Here is a 16,982-nt window from a genome sequence, read left to right on the forward strand (position 1 = left end):
TGACTGTAATGACTTACTATGTCATAGTTAAGATTTACCAAGGCATTTGTTAAGTGTCAGAAATGGGCTTCCACGAGTTTAGCAATATGGAGTTTGTTTGAAGAACAGCTAAACCTTATGACACACACACAAACACACACACACACACACACACACACACACACGTGTCTCACTTTGGCTCAAGTCAAACATGTTCATCTGTTTTTTTTTGTTGTTGTTTTTTTACACATGATAATTTAGGAAAATTACAGAAATCTCTTTTCAACAATCCTCTCAGGCAATCAGAACATCAAAGAATGTGTTGCAAGTCTACTTTTTTTTTCTTTTCTTTTTTTTTTGATATCATCCCACAGGTGATCTGAAGTATGAGGAGGTTTCAGGATGCTGTTACACCGGAAGCACAGCTGGCTGGAGTGACGCTTGTTTCCCGCCTCACACTCGCGCCCCCTTCTGGTCCACTGCTGCAAAGACACGCTGTGAATGGAAAGGCGTTGATCAGTGTGGGGCTTCTAATAGATTCACATGCAAAAGGGTCAAAAAGTGTAGCAGCACAGAAAGTACTGAACCATGACATTATATTACATTACATTTTTTAATGTATTTATTTAGCCTTTTTTTGTGGCCATGATCTTCAACACTGGCACCCAGATATTACATCAATATTACTACCAAAACTGTTAATAATTTTCTTAGGCCCTGTTTACATCTGGAATTAAGATTAATGTCTCTAGCTAACAGAGAACAAGGTTCTCTCAAAGTTATGAACAAATGTGTTCAAAGTCATCTTGTCTTTAAAAGTGTTCTCAAAACATTAGTACAAAAACAATCGTTCATGAATCATGGAACGATTCTAAAACATTTTAGTTGGACTTTCGTATAGCATTTTTAAATGTTAGTAATTGATTCGGAATGTTCAGAGAACATTCAAAATTTGCGTTTCCATAATGTTTGCAAAATGGAACATTCCTTAAATGTTCACATCGCCATGAAACCCTTTTTTTATGTAAACTTTTTTTTTTTTTACTTAATTTAACTTAGAAAGAATTAATCATTCAAAACACATAGTCTGGCCGCGAAATGTTCACCGTGGAGTTCGTCCGTCTTGAAAAACTATCATCTCTACACCGAGATGTATTCACCTTATTTTTAACGGAAATACGGACGCAGCCAGTTGACGGTATTTTGTGCGAGACTTCCGGTAAGGCACTTCCGGTCACTGGCGAGCGTTGTTCGTAACAACAAACTCATCGTTATGGCTTCGAGGAAGACCGGGATTGTTTGTGCAGTTAGAGGTTGTCATAATAACTGGCACAAAAGAAAGATTTACTTGGAGCAGGAGTGTTAATCATCGAATTATTGACATTTTAATAATCAGGCGCCCTATACGACCGGCGACACACTGGCTGCGTGGCGTTTCTGTTGCGTGGTGTTTTCTATGTCTTTGCACACCAGAAACGTCTCTGACGAGGCGTTGCTGCTGCTAGGTGACATGATAAGCCTCATTGGTGATATATTCGACATATGGGGAGAGAGTTGTGGAAGGCACTTAATGTTAAACATAAATATATAGCAGCAAAGACAACGTCGGCAGTATTGACGGCAAAATAGGCTACAGAATATTTCGTTCTGTATTGACAGGTGCAATATTTGAAAATCGATAATATATATATATATATATATATATATATATATATATATATATATATATATATATATATATATATATATATTTACATTTAGCTATCTGCATTTATGTCAAAACCTAAATTCAAACATCAAAATGTCATTAATATGTATTCATATCAAAATGACATACAAACATATTTTCCTATTCTATTTTGCCTGGAAACGCTTCCAAAACGCTTGCAAAATAGGCATCGATTCTATTTCTAGCATGCACGCATTTTCCCTGAGACGCGCGTGTCACGCAGGCAGTGTGCAAGCTCTAAATAACCGGTTAACATGGGAGCCGAAATAACGGACACGCCACGCAGCCCATTTGAAGAAACGACCGTATGTTTGTTCTTTTCATTTCGTGAACAGAAGACCACCCGATACCAGAAAAGTGGCTGGGCTACGAAGTCTGAATAAAAACTCCAAGGAGAAACAAAATCATTATAGTAACCCCTGTATAAAATCTAGTCATCATGGCATTTATTTTGTATGATTTATAATTATTTATAGCTAAGCCATCTATGATCTACTTATTGCTATCATGTGCTTTGGTTGCATTCTGATGACATTATTAATACATTTGACATGACAAAATAGCCTACCTCCATAGATATATTAACTTAGTCCAGCGTTGGCTCGACCGTGTTTAGGGCGGTGCTGAAGGCGCCGGCGAAGTTTTGGCAATCTGCCAGCTAGATGCATGAGTGTTTTCAACCAGGTCCAGTACCCGACCTGGGTGAGGCGGGGCTTTAGTTCTTTGTTGTATTCATCTGCTACGGCATGTGTAACATTTTTCTGTCAACTCTGCATAATCCTTCGCAATCGATATCGTTAGTTAGCCCAGAGAAGCGAGGAAACGGAAGTGCCGCACAAAAACCGGAAACTGGACCCATATTTACTTCCGCGTTCGAAAATAAGGTGAATACCTTCTACATTCATGATCATGGTCTACTGCCAGACCCGGCATCATAAAACATCTCAGCGCGGCACAAACACCTACTTTCTTCGGTCGCTACCTAAGTTGTCTACGTAGGCTATCTGTGGAAGAGAGACAAAAAAGCGGTGTCTATAAAATCAGCCCTGCTTAATGCAAGATCAGTAGTGAACAAAACATTTTTACTAAACGACTTTTTTAAAATCAAATAATCTGGATTTCATGTTTATTACCGAAACGTGGCTCACTGAAACCGATCTAAGCCCCTTTTCAGAACAACTTCCCATGACCTGTGGCTCTTTCAGCTGCAGAAAGTCAAGGAAGGCCAGTGGAATTGCTGTTATTTTTAAAAACATTTTTAAGTGAAGGCTTTTATCAGTAGATAGTTATGACAGTTTTGAGGCTATGTTATGCAAAGTTGAATCCTCATGTTCTCTGCTCATTGCAGTGATATATAGACCACCAAACTCTAAAAGTGACTTTTTAAGAGACTTCTCAGTAGTCACAAGAAGTGAAAACCTTTTAATTGTTGGTGATTTCAATATACATCGGTGTTGTCCTTCAAAGCCTCTTGTAAAAGAGTTTGTACAGCTTATCGACTCTTTTAACCTTAAGCAATCAGTATCTGGCCCTACACATAAGATAGGGCATACACTTGATCTTGTGTTATCCTCAGGTTTCTCCATCAAAGACATTTATGTAAGTGATACTGGTTTGTCTGATCACTGGCCTGTTGTGTTTGACAGTGAGTTCTCTAGCTATTTGCAGCTCTGTATACCAGCTATCTACTTTTCGTGCTTGCCCCTTAAATTCACCTACCGCTACCAAGTTTAAGGATTTGTTCTTAGCTTCGGCTAAGGGGGAGGGGATGACGTCAAGGGAGGGTCGAGCTAGCCTCCGTTTTGTTTGACAATACTTCGAACGTCAACATGAAGTGACTTCACCCAACATCGCTTAGAGCACCTTTAACCACTTGTTCTCTTGATACTATTCCCGCTGTCCTTTTTAAGGAGGTATTGGATGTTGTTTTACCTAGTGTACTTTCCACTCTGCATGGCAGCACTGTTCCATCCTGTTTAAAACATGCTGTGGTTCACCCCTTGCTAAAAAAAAAAAAAAAAACTAGATTCTTCTGAACTTCTAAACTACAGACCCATTTCAAAGTTGCCCTTTTTTTCTGAAAGTTCTGGAAAAAGGTTTTAAATCAACTTGCACCGTATTTAATTTTAAATAACATCTTAGATCCTTTTCAGTGTGCTTTTAAAGCCAAGCACAGTACTGAGTCTGCCCTATTAAGAGTGACAAATTATATTTAGTTATCAGTTGACTCTGGAAACTGTGCAGTCCTTGTTCTGTTGGATTTAAGTGCAGCTACTGTGCAGTCCTTGTTCTGTTGGATTTAAGTGCAGCTTTTGGCACTGTATTTTGTTAAAAAGATTAAATCACGAGGTTGGCATCTGTGATGCCTTAGAGTGGTTTGAGTCTTATCTTTCAAATAGGTGTATATCTGTAGAAATTGGAGAATTTTCATCTTCCCCAGTCCCAATCACCTGTGGGGTGCCACAGGGTTCGATCCTGGGTCCAGTTTTATTTTCGCTTTACATGCTTCCGCTGCGCTCGATCTTTGAGCATCAGAAGATCTCCTTTCACATCTATGCAGATGATAGTGATCCCCAGCTCTATTTACCATTAGACTCTGGTAGTGATTCTGTTCCTTCCCTGCTAGCATGTTTAAAGGATATTAGACAATGGATGGATGAAAATTGTCTTTAATTTAATGAAAACAAGACAGTTTATCCTGTTTGGCTCAAAAACTGCAGCTTGACAAATACAGTGTTTTCTTGAGGAATTTTCAGTCAATCACTCTTACGTTAAAAATCTGGGGGTCATTTTTGATTCCGATCTGAAGTTCGACAAACAAATAAATTCAGTGGTCAGGGCGAGCTTTTTCCAGCTAAAGCGACTTCGAAAGTTAAAGCACCTTCTTACTTTTAGGGATTTGGAGACTGTTATTCACACTTTTATTTCCTCAAGACTTGATTACTGTAATGCCTTGTGTGCTGGAATTAGTCAGTCATCACTCTCCTTTTTGACTGGGACAAAAAAGAGGGAACATATTTCACCTATCCAGGCCTCTCGCCATTGGCTCCCTGTGAAACAAATAATTGATTTTAAGGTTTTTAATAAAAAAAAAAAAAAAAAAAAAAGCTTTACTTGTGAAGCACTTTGGTCAACATTCGTGTTGTTAAAAGGCGCAATATAAATAAACTTTGACCTTGATAGTCATGATAATCTTAAAGTGAATCACCACCAACACAAATGTTGTAGATTTATGTAACAAGATACAAAAATGAACAAGTCAGTATCAATAATAATAACAGAAGAACTCATTTGTCATTCAACAATAACAAAAACAATGTTTAAAGAATTACATGTTCACTCCGTGTCAGAATGTTATAAAACAGTAATTTTCTCTTCAGCATCACAATAAGGTTTCCAGTGTTCAAACGTCACAACATTCATGCTGTCAATACGACACGACACTATCAGGGCAAAAAGAGATAAATAACCAAAGTGAGCTACTATGACAAGGAAATAACCGGCTAAATAATAATACTATTGGAAACTGATGTAAAAAGACACTCGATATCATTTGGGAAAAAATAAATACATTTGATATCAGGCAAGAAAAAAAGTTTAAACAAAAAGGACCATACAAACAAGCCCTGTTCAGTGTTAAACATTTCATATCTCTTACAGTTCATGTAAATATCTGACACACACACACAGTATTGCCAGTTCATCTTTCGGTCACTAAAACCTGTAAATTCCTGCATTAATCTATTGTTGCTTAATTGTCATCTACCCCTAATCCACAAGTCAGATATAATTAAAACACTAATATGATTTTCAGACGCTGTGGAGCCGTTATTAGCATAAAGGTGGTCTATCGACCTTAATATGTTAATAGCTTTACAACTAATCCGTCTCGTCAGAAACTCGAACACATGTACCCGTACCCAGACGCCTCTTAAACTCTATTATTAGTGTTGACCAACGTTCAGTAACTTCTTATTTCTCAGGTTAAATAATACATTAAAACTACAGAGAACAAGACAATGAAATCAATAAATAGCTTTAAAGGTATTAAATTACTTTGTATCTTGCTCTCACAATCCACACACATTTAAAATGAAAAAACATTTTAATCATTATAAACAAAAAGGACCATTTTTATTTAGGTTCTCTCTTTAAAAGCAAGACCGATCAGCTTATAAATAAAATGATGCGCATTCTCTTATACAGTACAGTTTGTTGTTGTTGTTTTGAAATAGGTGTAAATTCAGACAGGTTCTTAGTTTGAGTTTTTTCCTCTGTGCATCTCAAGCGTCTGGAAGATGTTGAGGTGTTCCTCAGCAGTGGCGAGGAGAGTTGGGATACTTGTCCTTCAGGCTCTCCTTGAAGCTGCGGAAGAGGACCCGGTTCTTCCGGTTCTCCTCGTCCTTCCTGCTGTGAAACTCTCCCTGGACCTTGAAGCCCTTGTGCACCACAAACGCATTGCTCAGAACGGAGAACCGGTAACCAGCGACGTGAAGCTCGCAGGCCTGAGGAGAAGAGGGTGAGGCAATCAGTGAGTAACTGAGCCATGAATGAACAAAGGAAATAAATTCATATTTTGCACCATAAGAAGGTTTTCAGGTCACACTGGTTCTAATCTACTTGTTTAGAATATTATAGTATTATATTTAGAATATTTATTAGAATATTAATTTTTATTTTAAGAGTTTTATATATATATATATATATATATATATATATATATATAAAATTGTTTAGAATATTATATTAATTATTGATACATATATAAATATTTGTAACATACTTAATATAATATTCTAAATATAATACTATAATATTCTAAACACATATATGATGATATTTTGAATAAATTATATAATGTTTAGAATATTAAATATTAATTCTACTATTACTTTTTATTGTAAGAGTTGATATATATATATATATATATATATATATATATATATATATATATATATATATATATATATATATATATATATAGATAGAGAGACAGAGAGAGTGAGTGAGTGAAAACTCTTACAATAAAAATATAATGAATATTGTTAATCATGAATTTCAAGTATCCCAGAAAAGGGACAAGAAATAATTACATTACTTATGCAATGTAATTATTTCAGTTTTAAAAAATTTGCTTTATAATTTTTTTGCTTTGCCATTATGGAGTGTATTATGAAGTGTAGATTAATGTGGGGAAAAAAAACTTTAACATAAGGCAGCAACAACAAAATGTGAAAAAAATGAAAGGGTTTGAATACATTTGCAACACACACATATATATGCTGTGTAGATATTTTCACTTTATTTAAAGAAAAAAGATTGCTTTATTTTGCACGATTCTGCATTTAGCTAACTGATTATTTGTATAAACCCACTGACCTGACTGATCCGGTTGAAGCCGTACTGCCTGAAGCTCTCGTCGTAGAGAGGAACCGATCGAGCGCCGATGTAGAACGGCTCCCAGGGATCGGCCCAGTTTAAGGTGTACGCCACCTCCAGCGGCCCCGAGCTTCTGCTGGCCCGGTTGATCCACTGGGAGTAGTTAGTGGGAGCCTGACAGCGAGGGCACAGCTCATCGTAGAACGGCCTCACCTCTCCGACCTGATAGAGTTGCACCAGCTCTGGCTTCGAGCCGGGCATTTTACGTGTGTGTCTGATCTCGAACGCCGGAAGAACCAGGACCTCGTCCGCGGCGGGTTCACGTCTCATTAGCATGGTCACGAACTGGTGGTGCAAATTGGCACTGGGAATCATGTCGACGTCGATGACCAGAATGTAGGCCGAGTCTGTGCCGCTGCGGGCCACGTTTCGGAGAAGGTTGTTCGGGTACGAGACGTTGTTTCCAATGGCGTAGTTTTTATACTTGTCTCGGTGGGATTCGAGATTCGCGAAGACACCGGAACAGCCCTTCTCCTCGAGACCGGCGAAGTGCTCTCGATCCTGCTCTGGAAAACTGGCCATTTCTCCTGAAAGGCAGACCAGGTGGAAGTCAACCAACGCTTGAACTTGAGGGCAAAACAAGCTGAGAGCGTAGACGAAGGCCGTCGCGAACTTGACATCTTGTCCGTGTGCGAATATAGCGATGGACAGAGGATTCTGCCAGCGCTCAAGCAAAGAGTTCAAATGGTGAAGGTTGTTGATCGTCGTGTGTGTGGCCAACGCCAGATGGTGCGATCTGGGATCTGCTCCTGGCTTCTGATTGGTGGAGAAGTCACTTTTGATTAGGTTCTTATACACACGATACTGTCCACTGCCATCGAAGATGCCGCCTGTGGATAAAGAGTATCTGAGATGTTCCCGTCTGGGGTTCTTCTCATCTTGGTTTGCAGTCTTTTTGGATCCGAACAGCTCTGAGTACTTGTAGCGCTGCTGTTTGCCATGCAGTTTTGAAAGGAAAGACAGGTATAAAAGCTGCAACAGTGCAACAATGAGAAGCGCACTGAGCACCACCTTAAACACTGAGCATTTTTTAGAGAAATGCATTACAATTACTGGTACCTTTTAATGAATATTAATGAAAAAATGGTGTCTATGGCTACAGTACACACAGATCAGCTAGGGTTAGCCAGGGCAACACTAGCTCTAGCTATGCAGCCCTCATGCATGCAGCAGACATTGCATTGACTTGCATTGCATTGCAGCAAGATGTAGCGCAGGTCAGATTGAGCGGGAATTGACTTGCATGTTTGGATGCAAGCGAAAAGACGCCCGTTAGACGCCTGTGAACAAGCAGAAGAGAAAAGCGTTCGGGAAGAGCACGCACTGCGCATGCGTGTTTACCGTTCCGCTTACCGTAAACACCCTAGAACGGGCTCGGCTCTCTAAATGTGTTCTGGAATACGTCTGTGCGATAGTTTCGATGTTATAAACACTCCCTGTTATTAGCAATCTGACGAAATGTCAGTAAATTCTCACTGGGTATCAAAAACGTATTCGTTATTGCCTAAAAGCGACAATCAAAAAGATAAAGTTGAGAATCGAGGACGCAAGCGACGAGGTGGCCGAGTGGTTAAGGCGATGGACTGCTAATCCATTGTGCTCTGCACGCGTGGGTTCGAATCCCATCCTCGTCGAGAACTTTGTTTTTTAGGAAATGATTGATTCCGGAAATCCTGCAATCTTAGTACAATATGCTAAATATACAGATTTTTGTACATGGTAACCAGTGGCAGCTGATGGAAATGTTATACTAGATAATGCTGTGCACATCCAACAATTGTAGCAAACATCATGATCCCAGTATGATTTAATTCTACACAGGTAAAAAACATAAACATAAAAAAAAAAAAAAGATTTAGAGAGGCTTGAAACATACTTTAAATAAAGATAATTGTTTTACCAAGTTCAGGATTAAGTTTGAGGATGATCCTCACAGAACTTTTTCTGCAAGCTTTCTTCAAGGTAAATTTAAAAATACTTTTTAATTGTAATAATTCACAATTTATGTATACAGTGCAACAGCAAAACCTGTGAGGAAAAATATAGAGTATAAATATGTATATATTATACAGTACCGGTCAAAAGCTAGGAAACAATACTATTTTTAATGTTTTTGAATGAATTGTCTCTTGCTCGGTGAGGCTGCATTTATTTGTAACAACAGTAATATTGTGAGATATTAGCTGCAATACTAAGCAGGGCCACATGGAGATGCCATCAGACCATTATACCAGCCTTGACCAGACTGCAAACAGACACTATACCGATCCGTTCAGAATTATTAAACACACCAAAACACAAATGGAAAATAACATCATTCTGAGTGTGTCGAAACTGAAGGGTCGACGTCCTCATTCATCAGGTGCTCTGTCAGAGTCAGTGTCTGTGTCTGTGCTTGAGTGTTTGATAAAGACTTACCTTCTCAAACTCCTATAAAAACACGCTTGCCTAATGTACGACTCCTGTACACACTCCTTACCTTGATTACAATCGTCATCCATCAAAACTTTACAAGTGAGACACTGGTTTGCTTTTCCTAAAGATGAGTCCATACTCGAGCTCGTTGAGGACAATTAAATAATCGCCCGAGTCCGGTAAGATTTGAGGACGCTGATTGGCTTAATTTTATGTCATGTCATCAACATGTTCACAGCAATTGGCTAAACAACTACATAAACCCCGCCTCCTGTGGGCGATTTCTCCATAATATACATCGTTTCATGCACGTACCACGGTATATAAATATGGCAATCTTTCTATATTTTAAAATATTACATTAACCCGTTACTTGATTGCATATTTATTTTAAAAAAACCCAATGACCGTTTTTCCAGTCAATTCGTGAGGCCAGTTTTATCGACAGTTGATTAAAATATACATAAACTCAACCCCATTTTAAACGTGTGCATATCATAATACACATTTTTTCCATTTAAAATAAATCTAAATTCTAAAATCTAAATCCCCAAAATAATCTAGTGTCAGTAGTGTATTTGACCTCAAATATTTTCTTAAAGTACCTCCTGAGAAATAATTAATTTACAGTATGGGGCTGCACAGTTTAGTCAAAATACATAAACAACTCATAAAAAACAAACAAATTTTATGGATTTCTTTTAGCATTTAAGTGGACAGTTTTTTCCATCATTTTTAACGCTATAAAAATACATTACTCTTGCAATAATACAATCGTACTTGAAAATGAAAAAAATACTTGATCTAATTATAATCATTTTATTTAATAACTGATGGTGAACAGCAACACACACACACACCCTTTTTATGTATTTTGCACCAACAAGTGTGTGAATGTAGTGCAACAGAACACACAACACTGAAAAGATCTTGCTCAACTGTGTATTTTTAATTCAATAATCAAAACAACCACAAAAACAAAACAAACATAAGGCTTCGTCCACAGACGTACAGTTGTGACATGATTAACGATGGAGTAGATCTGCGGTCGACAGTCAGAGATCCACGGTGCGAGACAGTCGCTGGTCGTCACACTCATTTCTTTCTGCAAACACTAGCTAGTACTTCTTTCCTCGAGCAGTGAAAGTCTAACCGTTGAGTATGGTGGATTTATGCAGTCCATTTAGTCATGACACATCAATGGATGTTTAGTCTAGTTTGGTTGAGTATTTATATGCCATAAATGGAACTTTAAAGCAAATGACGGGAAAAGTTTTTGCACTCAGTGAAAAAGAAATGACACTGACATGTTGACTGAAATGAACGTTCAGAGTGTTTTATGTTCTAATCTAATGAATGTACAAAATGTGACTTTCACTCTCTTTCGTGTGTTACGACTGGCACTTGTAAGACTAAACGTAAACATGCCAACTCAGTCTCTCCGCAAAGATTAAAGCGCCAACGTTTTCTAACCGGCATTTAAAGCAGCGCTGCACTACGAGACGAGCACTCCAGCGCCACCTTTAGGCCCTCCTCCTTCGCTGTCTTTGGCTTGACTGGCGTCCGCTTTGCCCTGCTTCTCGTCTTCTCCCACTAACCGGATGTTGTAGCGCTCGCGGTATTCCGTCAGCTCCCGTCCTTTAGACTGCATCTGTGTGTTCAGCGTCTCCACGATCTTCGAGATCTGATCGGACAGACAGAAACTGTGAGAATGCATCGTTTACGTCAAGCAAACATTAGTGGCTACGTCTACATTAATCCGGATACATTTGAAAAACGCTCTCCATCCACACTTAGCCTGGTCCAACCAGACTCTCGTACATTTCGTTTGTACAGAGTCTGGCCACTCTTCCTTGAAGGCGGTGGGTACTCTGTTGAAGTTTAAGACTACTGGATCTGCTCAGAGCCACTCTGGATCTGCCATAACCAATCGCTAACGTTTGGTCGTGACGTATGTCATACTATCGGCTTAGCATCGCTAATGTTCGCCTTAGCCAACTCATTCACCACTAACGGAGTGTGGTGGATCTTTAATAGATAAAACAGTAAACTGTATATTTAACTAACCATGTCTCTCACATCTAACCTTACTTCTCTTTTTCAGGCCAAACATGATAACACTTTGAAACACAATGTACTAAAATGTTCTGTCCTGTGTTTTTGAATGTTGTATGTTGTGTTGCCATACCCCTTTGACTTTGGTTATCTGAGTGTATAAATAACAAGTTTGGGAATTGAAACTAGACAGATGACTAAATTTGAAACAAAGTTTGCTTTATCTGGTAACAGAGGGGTTTGTCTATGAAAACCAATCAAATTGTGGGGAAATTATGTAATGCGGTATGACATTTTTGCCATGCCTCATTCTATAAATTTTTTTTGTATTCGTGTTAGCTGGTGGGATTCTCAATGGAATTTGTCAGAGATCCTCTGGCCTTGCTTCTTCTTGGGGGAGATTCTCTGAGAACTGCTCGAGAGATCCTCCGGCCGTGATTAAAGCATTTAAAGGACATTTGCTAAGGTCAGTTTGTCGATTATTCCTGCGCAGGAAGAAAGCTAGTTAGGGAAGCAAGTTAGTTAGGTAGACTATTTATTAAGTGTCGGTTGGAGACAACCCAGGTAGTTGGGTTTAGGGAAAAATCTACGACATGGAGTGAGCTGGAAAAATCGAACTTTTCCCGAACACCGTGGGGAGGAGGGCCACAACATCATGGCCACCAACAAAACTCAGCGGAGATTGTTCTTGCTCCGGCTTTAACTTCTGGATATTCGGCAGCGTTGTCACAACGGACCGAATGGCTTCGCTCGCATCTTTCTCTGCCGCCATTACTGAACAACAACTCAAACTAGCGCACGACCTCGACGTCATTGTTCTCAGCCACTCCCTCTGTTCGCTGATTGGACAGGTAAGAATTGGCCGGAGAAAACCCGCGAATATACCGCAAACCCAGACGACGTATTGAAGGAAAATGAAAATTGAGCAGATGTAGGAGGGCGGAGCCAGGCTAGTCCACACTAGCGTTTTCTGGTGTTTCAGTGTGGATGAGAAGCTTTTGGAAAACGCCTGAAAACGCTAAATTCACCTTTACTGTGCATGCGCATGATACAGACGGAAAATAAATAAATAAAGTTATCGCGCAATTCTTCTGACAGGATCACTGTATTTAGCAAAATAGCTTACAATTCACTGATGGGTCCAGAGCCCTATTCGGACGGGATTAACTTTACAAGGGTAGATGGAGTAATGTAATTTTACCACAGGACATCTGTAATATTAATGGCCAATTCACACAGGATAAGATATCTCAGTAAAACTAGCAGAAGTGGGAGGGGTAACTCGATTTGCTCATCGCCGTCTCCCTCCTGTCCTCATGTGAGTATTACGCTGCGTCCTGATATCACGTGCGCAAACACATAACCTATATTTATAAAACAGTTATGTCCGGTCGAATGATGTATTAATTAACTTCAGATTGGATTGTGTTGGTAATAGGCACTTACCTAACGCTAAAAGATGTTTCGTGCCTCTAACAAGTGCTGTCGATCTTCTCTCTGATCTGAATGGTGTGTGGAAAACACTTGAGTTTTGCCACAGACTCGTCCCAGCGTCTAGAACGCAACTGATGCTTTTTCAAACGTCTCTATACTTGAAAAACTGCGGAAAACTACTTTTAAACAGGAAATGACTAAATATTTCCATACATATTTACAGCGGGTCTATTCGCACAGGATTAGTATCACCTGAGGTAATTTTTCCGGACCTTTTTACTGAAGGTAAGGTGCCGTTATCTTTACTGACATTGTCCGTGATGATCACTGAGATGCACATTCGGACTGGACTAAAATCACAGAGAAGCTCTGGTAATTATCACTTTACTCCTCCTCTCCATGTTAAACTAGTCCCGTCCGAATAGGGCTCAGGTCGCACTCAATCACCATTATATGTTTGGTGTAAAACGCGACTGCTCTCATGTTTTGCCGCAGCAAATATGTGAGTAATTTTTCTGTCATCTTTGCAGGACTTTGAAATGAAGAGTGTGCAAAGTAACATATTTTAGCAACTGTGTGAAAGTGAATAGCACATAACAGGCACAATACCGGTATAAACATGAATTTCTATTGGTCCATTACGTGTCACATGACTAAACATTAGGGCTGTCAACGAATATTCTAAATTCGAATATATATTCGAATAGTTTTTAAAAAACGAATTTCGAATGTGAAAATTAATATTCGAATAATGTGGAAAAACGCCCGCGGTAGCAGAGGCGCGGCTGTCTGCTTTGCGAGTGGGGACAGGTCACAGGAAGAAGGCGTTAACGTTAAACAGAAACATTACTAAAGTGTAGGCTACTGTACTGACTGAATAGATATTGCATGAATAAGGTAGGTTAGATACAGCAGTTTTATGCACTGCAGGCTTCCACTGGTTTGATTATTTACCGTTTCATATCAAGGAAAAGTTCTATGTTTACCACAGCACAGCTCGCTCGGAGCGTTCAATGTCGGATGCGCGTCCAGTTGGACTCTTGAACATTTTGAATCCATTCGCGCGTCAAAAAGTTTGAAGCGAAATTGACGCGCGGAGAGCGTGACGCCTCATTCGCGCCGCAAGACCCCCAGATGCGCGTAAACGCGTCTTTACATTGACTTAACATTGAAATCACTCGCGCCAGACGCTCCATTCGCGTTTGGCGTGAACGCAGCTGTCGCAGCATGAGCGTGAGAGAGAGAGAGAGTGCCTGCGAGTGAGCGAGCGAGCAAGAGTGAGGTCTGCGGTCTTGGCCGTTAGGTGATTTACATGTTTTTGTGTAGGTAATACGTTGTCAAATATGTTTAAACTTAAATAAACTACCTATACAAGTAGTTTATGTCTCTTTGTATTAATTTGTCCTGTTATTGACGTAATGCGCGTCATTGACAAAATGTGCAACCAGATGTTCGAATAGTTCGAATATTCGTGTGTTTTTTAGAGGGAATATTCGAACGTAATTTTTGAGCAATTTTGACACCCCTACTAAACATGCGTCATCATTTTCAAATACCTCCGTTTCGACAGTCCACACTACAACACGGAAACAGCGCTTTCAAATGTATCCACTTTGAAGAGCGTTTAAAAAAAGCTTTGTTTTCATTAATAAAAACGCCGTCTCCGTGTGGACGGAAGACCAAAACGAAAAGATGCGTTTTCCAACGAAACCGCATTAGTGTGGACAAGGCCTGTGAGACTCATACCTGCTCTTTATTGTTTTCCAGCGCTGGCAGAACCTCTTTGACGGTCCTCTCCACGAGCACACCGCCGACTAAACGAAAGCACTTCCGTGAGGGATCTACTTCCTTTAGTGTGTCAATGACGAGGCTGTGAAGAGGAAGTGATGAGCGTTAGAACAACAGCATGCGTCTAACACTGCCTTTAAAGCACAACGGGTCAAATATGGAAGTGCTTTAAACATGAGGTTTCACATTTTTGGAAAATCATCAGCTACGTATAATTCTTAAGTGCATTTTGGGATATCACATAAAAAAAAAAAAAATGGATTGGGATGTAGTGAGACTTGTTTTTATAATCAGAATATCAGGCTAGTTTTCTGTAATTTAATAGTAATATAACACAATGTAACGTGTTATAAATGTACACAATGTTTATCAAATGCTAGATTTACGAGGTTAATAACTATGGAATAATCGCTAAAAGATGGCGATCGCGATTCAAGCACCCATGCGATCTTATTCCTAAACGACAGCGATTCGCCTGTGTCTGTTAAACCTTTGACAACTACGATCACAGCGAACATTAAACAGTCTTTTCAACCACACAGTATCATTATTTCAGTTATAAATATTCATATTATCACAGAAGTACATTAAGTATATAAACACTGTCGTCTACAATAACGATAAAAATAGAGCAAATCATCTTTAGAAAGTAACTTGACGCTTCAAATAAAGATTGTATCGATTACATCGTTACACCAGTAGGTGGCGACAAGTGACTGTTAAAAATGTGTTTGTCATTGAATCATTCATTCAAGAGATTCGTTCAAAAAAACGCTGATTCATCCAGTGATATTCATGAGCGAGTCATTGAATCATTCACTCAACCTGATTTTTAAAACAATAATTAGTTTGAATTAAACACGTTAAATCAACAGCAGCAATTACCATTTTGTCAGAACCGCTAGTAAATTGCATGTTATTTTGTTTAGTTGTCTGTGATTAGCGATCTCTATTTGAAACAATAAAATCGTGATTCTCAACTTTCCCAATCTCTAATGGAAACGCGTCATCAGTGAAAAGGGTCCATTATCATTTATCATAAGATGCAATATGGACAAGACTTCATACCAACGCATAATTCCGGAGGAGCAGAAATCACAGTAAGTCACCTTTATTATAAGCAACTTCTAAAACACACCTGTGTTCATTGATCTCCATCTCAAACTCTGCAGCTTTGGAGGCCATACTGCGCTGCTCCTGCCTCATCCTCTGGAAGGTCGCCACCACCTGATTCACACAACACACACATCAATAATGCAGGCATGTGGTATTATTAATAAGGTAGGACATTGTTAAGCAGTGCGCACTGTCACTCCAGTGGTTTCTTCTGTCCCATGACAGGAATAGTGACACACGATGCACCTTCCTTAAAGAGACAGGAGGGCATGTACTAGTTTCTAATGGGTGGAGACATTCTGCCTAACGTGAACTACACAGATTTGATGGTTCGTGAATTTAAAGTCTCTTTCATCTTCATTTGCATTGCGTCTCAAGTCTGTACCGACCACGATACACCGCACATCCCAAATACACGCGACAAAACCTGAACTCGTGCAATACAATGAGGGGCGTCGGGCGAATTCAGCTTTGTTGTTGACAGGAGGAGTGTTCTGGTTTTGTCCCGCCGACTTACTCGCTCGCAGCGAGGATTAAATGTTCATGCGTTACTGTAATAAACCCAATTCGCCGTTACCTGCTCGGCAGACGGAGCGGACTGCTTTCCAGCGCTTTTACCGCTCGTGCTGTTGCTACTGTTCGCCGCCATGATGAACTGCAACCGCACGAGTCAGGACCCCTAACGGTCACATGAGCGGCTGACCGAGAACATTCCTGTCTGAAATTGCTGCGAATATACAATTAAAGATGTTTAAAACAAACAAACAAACACAAAATACCAACCATATATTTTTTACTCGTTTCTGATACCAGTTTCTTATGAAAAGTATAACGTTGTTCTTTCACAAGAGGCGCTAATTTTGGACCGAAATCAAATCTTCAGTCCTATCGAGGGCATTTATAGATTTATAGAAGAAATATAATCTTTTAAATTTGTAGATGTCTATTATTTATATATTGGAAATCTCTTTTTAAAATAAATAGATAAATTAATAAATATAAGTAAATATAATATATTATAAAAGAT

The 16,982-nt window shown here is 39.2% G+C and overlaps 2 protein-coding genes across 2 annotated transcripts; both read right to left on the minus strand.

Annotated features, from left to right (window-relative positions):
- Positions 1 to 4,904: 4,904 nt before the first annotated feature.
- b4gat1 (beta-1,4-glucuronyltransferase 1) lies at positions 4,905 to 8,480 on the minus strand. The gene is made up of 2 exons (XM_084405589.1): positions 7,088 to 8,480; positions 4,905 to 6,213 (listed from the first exon to the last, which is right to left on the minus strand). Exons 1-2 carry the CDS (start codon positions 8,189 to 8,191, stop codon positions 6,022 to 6,024), a joined length of 1,296 nt encoding a protein of 431 aa, XP_084261715.1. The 5' UTR covers positions 8,192 to 8,480; the 3' UTR covers positions 4,905 to 6,021.
- A 2,010-nt stretch (positions 8,481 to 10,490) lies between these two features.
- pfdn2 (prefoldin subunit 2) lies at positions 10,491 to 16,672 on the minus strand. Its single transcript, XM_084404684.1, has 4 exons — positions 16,533 to 16,672; positions 15,978 to 16,066; positions 14,798 to 14,921; positions 10,491 to 11,246 (listed from the first exon to the last, which is right to left on the minus strand). The coding sequence occupies exons 1-4, from the start codon at positions 16,602 to 16,604 to the stop codon at positions 11,058 to 11,060; spliced, it is 474 nt and encodes a 157-aa protein (XP_084260810.1). The 5' UTR covers positions 16,605 to 16,672; the 3' UTR covers positions 10,491 to 11,057.
- Between the last annotated feature and the right edge of the window lie 310 nt (positions 16,673 to 16,982).

The sequence above is a fragment of the Rutilus rutilus genome (genome assembly GCF_951802725.1).
Source record: "Rutilus rutilus genome assembly, chromosome: 3".
NCBI lineage: Eukaryota > Metazoa > Chordata > Actinopteri > Cypriniformes > Leuciscidae > Rutilus > Rutilus rutilus.

Coding starts and splice junctions, on each gene's coding strand:
- b4gat1 (XM_084405589.1), bottom strand. CDS start 8,191: ATGCATTTCTCTAAAAAATGCTCAGTGTTTAAGGTGGTGCTCAGTGCG. Junction 6,214..7,087: donor GCTTCAACCGGATCAGTCAG/GTCAGTGGGTTT, acceptor TCTTCTCCTCAG/GCCTGCGAGCTTCACGTCGC.
- pfdn2 (XM_084404684.1), bottom strand. CDS start 16,604: ATGGCGGCGAACAGTAGCAACAGCACGAGCGGTAAAAGCGCTGGAAAG. Junction 16,067..16,532: donor CCGCTCCGTCTGCCGAGCAG/GTAACGGCGAAT, acceptor TGTGTGAATCAG/GTGGTGGCGACCTTCCAGAG. Junction 11,247..14,797: donor TGGAAAACAATAAAGAGCAG/GTATGAGTCTCA, acceptor CTGTCCGATCAG/ATCTCGAAGATCGTGGAGAC.